This window comes from Nematolebias whitei, unplaced genomic scaffold, assembly GCF_014905685.2.
Source record: "Nematolebias whitei isolate Nwh7 unplaced genomic scaffold, NemWhi1 Nwh_scaf_6302, whole genome shotgun sequence".
NCBI lineage: Eukaryota > Metazoa > Chordata > Actinopteri > Cyprinodontiformes > Rivulidae > Nematolebias > Nematolebias whitei.
Genome location: NW_023624847.1, coordinates 590 through 3,579, shown reverse-complemented (window position 1 = coordinate 3,579; position 2,990 = coordinate 590). Strand labels below are relative to the sequence as shown.

General features: G+C 38.8%; 1 protein-coding gene across 1 annotated transcript; it reads left to right on the top strand.

The window, feature by feature from the left end:
• Nucleotides 1-551: 551 nt before the first annotated feature.
• LOC119429726 (G-protein coupled receptor 35-like) lies at nucleotides 552-1,148 on the top strand (the record flags this gene model as incomplete). Its single annotated transcript, XM_037697295.1, has 1 exon — nucleotides 552-1,148. A coding segment is annotated over one exon (597 nt), but the record flags the coding sequence as incomplete, so codon positions are not given.
• Nucleotides 1,149-2,990: the final 1,842 nt, after the last annotated feature.

Sequence of the window (2,990 nt, the reverse complement as noted above, 5' to 3'; positions counted from 1 at the left end):
GTAAGTGCTTAGAATTTTCTCTTGTTGTGATGTCATCTTCAAATCAAACTAAATATACCTGAAAAAATATACTTTTTTTAAATTATAGCCCTCTTTACAACCATTTTACAGCTTCAGGTTTATTTATTTTACTAATGAAAGGTTATGTTGGAGCCACACTTAAAAAGTTCAAAAACTGTTATACGGTGGGTACTCATTACCCATTGTGGTATATTTATTTGTTTTAATATTTAAGAATTTAGGTAATAACCCATTTATATCACATTTTGAGTGTGTGAAAATAAACTTGTGCAAACTAACCCATTCAAATAACAGCCTGTTAAAGACAGGCTAAAGACAATTATTTATTACCGGTATCCTAAATTGTGACTAATATTTAGGATCGCTGTGCTTCAACATATTAGACACCTAAGGTCAAGGAAGAGATCTCTCTTGTAAATGAGTCCTCGTGGCTCAATGAGACTAGCCTATATAAGTAAAGGTTGAATGAATGAACCTAAGCCATAATATTTAATAAGATCACTCTTCTTTCTTCCTGACTGTAACCCCAGGTGTGTATCTGCATCGATCGCTACATGGCCGTGGTCAACCCAGTGATTTTCTCCAGATACCGAGACAACATGGCCCGAATCGCCATTTCTGTCGTGGTCTGGATTCTGATAATTCCCTACAGCCTGACAAAATCGATCCTTGGAATCATGAGCGTGGCGGACGTCTTCGGCGGGGTCATCCTCTTTGCATTTGCGGTTATGGTCTTCTGCAACATCTCTGTCATCTGGGTTCTCCGTCACTCCGTGGCAGGAAAGGAGGTGATGCATCCAGTGAAGAAGAAAGCCTTGAAGATGGTGCTGAAAAACCTGGCCATCATCGTGGTCAACTATCTGACTCCTGTGGCCACCATGCCCTTCGTGTCAGCTTACACCAATATTGAGTACCGTTGTTTCATCGGCATCATCGTGTTCTCCATCATGGATCTGAGCTGCGTCATCGAGCCCCTCCTCTACATCACAAAGATGGAGAAGCTGAATGTTATGTGCTGCAGGGTGGGCTCTACAGAAAGCTTGAACAACAAGGCTCCGTCTGTGTCGGGAGAGAAAAAAACCCTCCATCTGAGCCCTGCACTTTACACAGAGCGGTGCGTTCACTAGCGTTGGAACAGCCATGGTGCATTCAAGAGCATAGGAGCTATTAAAGTCAGAAAGCAAGAAGCTATAACCAAAGAGAATCTAGCTCAGTAAACAAGCCAACTACACAACAATGTGGACTTTCTAGCAGCTTTGTTAATAAAGGTTAATAAAGGTTGAATGAATGCATTTCATTAGAATCAGACTTTTTAAAGATCAATCTTTCATTGTTCAGTTCAAACTTTCCAAGTTTTTGTCATTGGATACTGCACCCAATAAATGTTGTTTTGGAAATTCTAACCATTCACTTTTACTTAATACTCTTCCTTTAAGTACATTTTATATGAAAAACTTACTTTTGATACTTAAGTACATTAAATATCAGATACTTTAAGACCTTTACTCAAGTAATAATTTTAAAGGAGATTTTAACTTTTACCCAAGTAATTTTGTGGTAAGATACTTGTACTTTCACTGAAGTATTACTTTGAGGTTATACAACACTGAGCTGGACTCATTGTTGTTTGTGAAACATCAACCACTGCTGTACTGTCTGCAATTTTGTAAATACTGAGCTAAAAGTTAGTGTGGTAGTAGCTGAGCATCATTCCCCACACACACTCTAAGATCTAAAGTTAAAGTTACATAAAGTTATTTTAGAGGTTTCAACGAAAAGACTGAAACTGTCATTCTAGAGATGATAAAGCTGGCACGAACGGCAACAACGGATAAATGCATAATTTAAAGATGGCTACATTTTCGATTGTTATAAGCATTTGCTTTAGTTTTACTAACGTAATCATGAATTACTGAAACCAAAGCACTTCAGTAATCAGAATCAGAATAAGCTTTATTATCGTTGCACTGAGATACGAGAACATGTCCGTACAGCCGTCCAAAAATTGGACTGAGTGCATGAAGCTGCTGCCATAAGCGCAACCTCTTATTCTTATTCGGAATAATACTTTTAGGCTTAGATGAGAAAAAGGGAACATGAGGAGAGAAGCTATATTTTTAAAAAAGATCTCTCACACTATGTCCTAGGCAGGGCACAGTTTGAGGCATCAAAAAAAACTACCACAGCAAAGCAACATAAACAGACATGATACATATGGGGCTGGTGAAGGCCTTGAGTTTTAAGGGAAGGTCGTAGCATAGCCCCCCTCAGCCATTGTCCAGATAAGAGGTGTTTGTTATCACCAGCTCAGTCAAGGTTCTGTCACATGTCCACGGCCTTGGGGAAGGGAGGGTTGAGGAGACAGACAAAGCGTCTTTGTTTTTCATAAACATGCCACGAGGAATTGAGATAGTCCGCCTTCAAGGCCAGGTCCAGATCCACAGTTTGGGTCTGCAGGCAGAACTTGTAAATTGTCGTTTCAGCATTTTAAAGTCTCGCTAGTACATTTCTCTGATGGTGCTTCCAAACAGCCCAATTGATTATTAACGCCGAAGTCGAGCTCGCAGCTTCTCCAAGATTATTCCCAACCGTTCATGGGTGCTGCCAGAAAGTTCATAGTCCTGATTGTAAGATCTTGTAGTAGATTTTGCATTTGCTAGCTTGCATCACCTGTTTACGACTAAGAGTTTCATCAGTGAAAAGATTAAGCTGCAGAGTACACTGAACAGTAGTACATAAAATCCCAAAGGATCTGTTTTATTTTTTTACGTCATCCAAACAAGGAGCATATGAGACAAATGAAATGTTAATTTGTGATGGACTGCTTGTTAAAACATAAACATTCATAGTAAAATGCTAAAAGAGTGGATGAGTAAACTTAAACACAAGCGACTGCATTTTGATATATTTAAATACACAACACACTCATAAAATGAATGATTTATTGAAACAAGTTGCTTGATGATAAA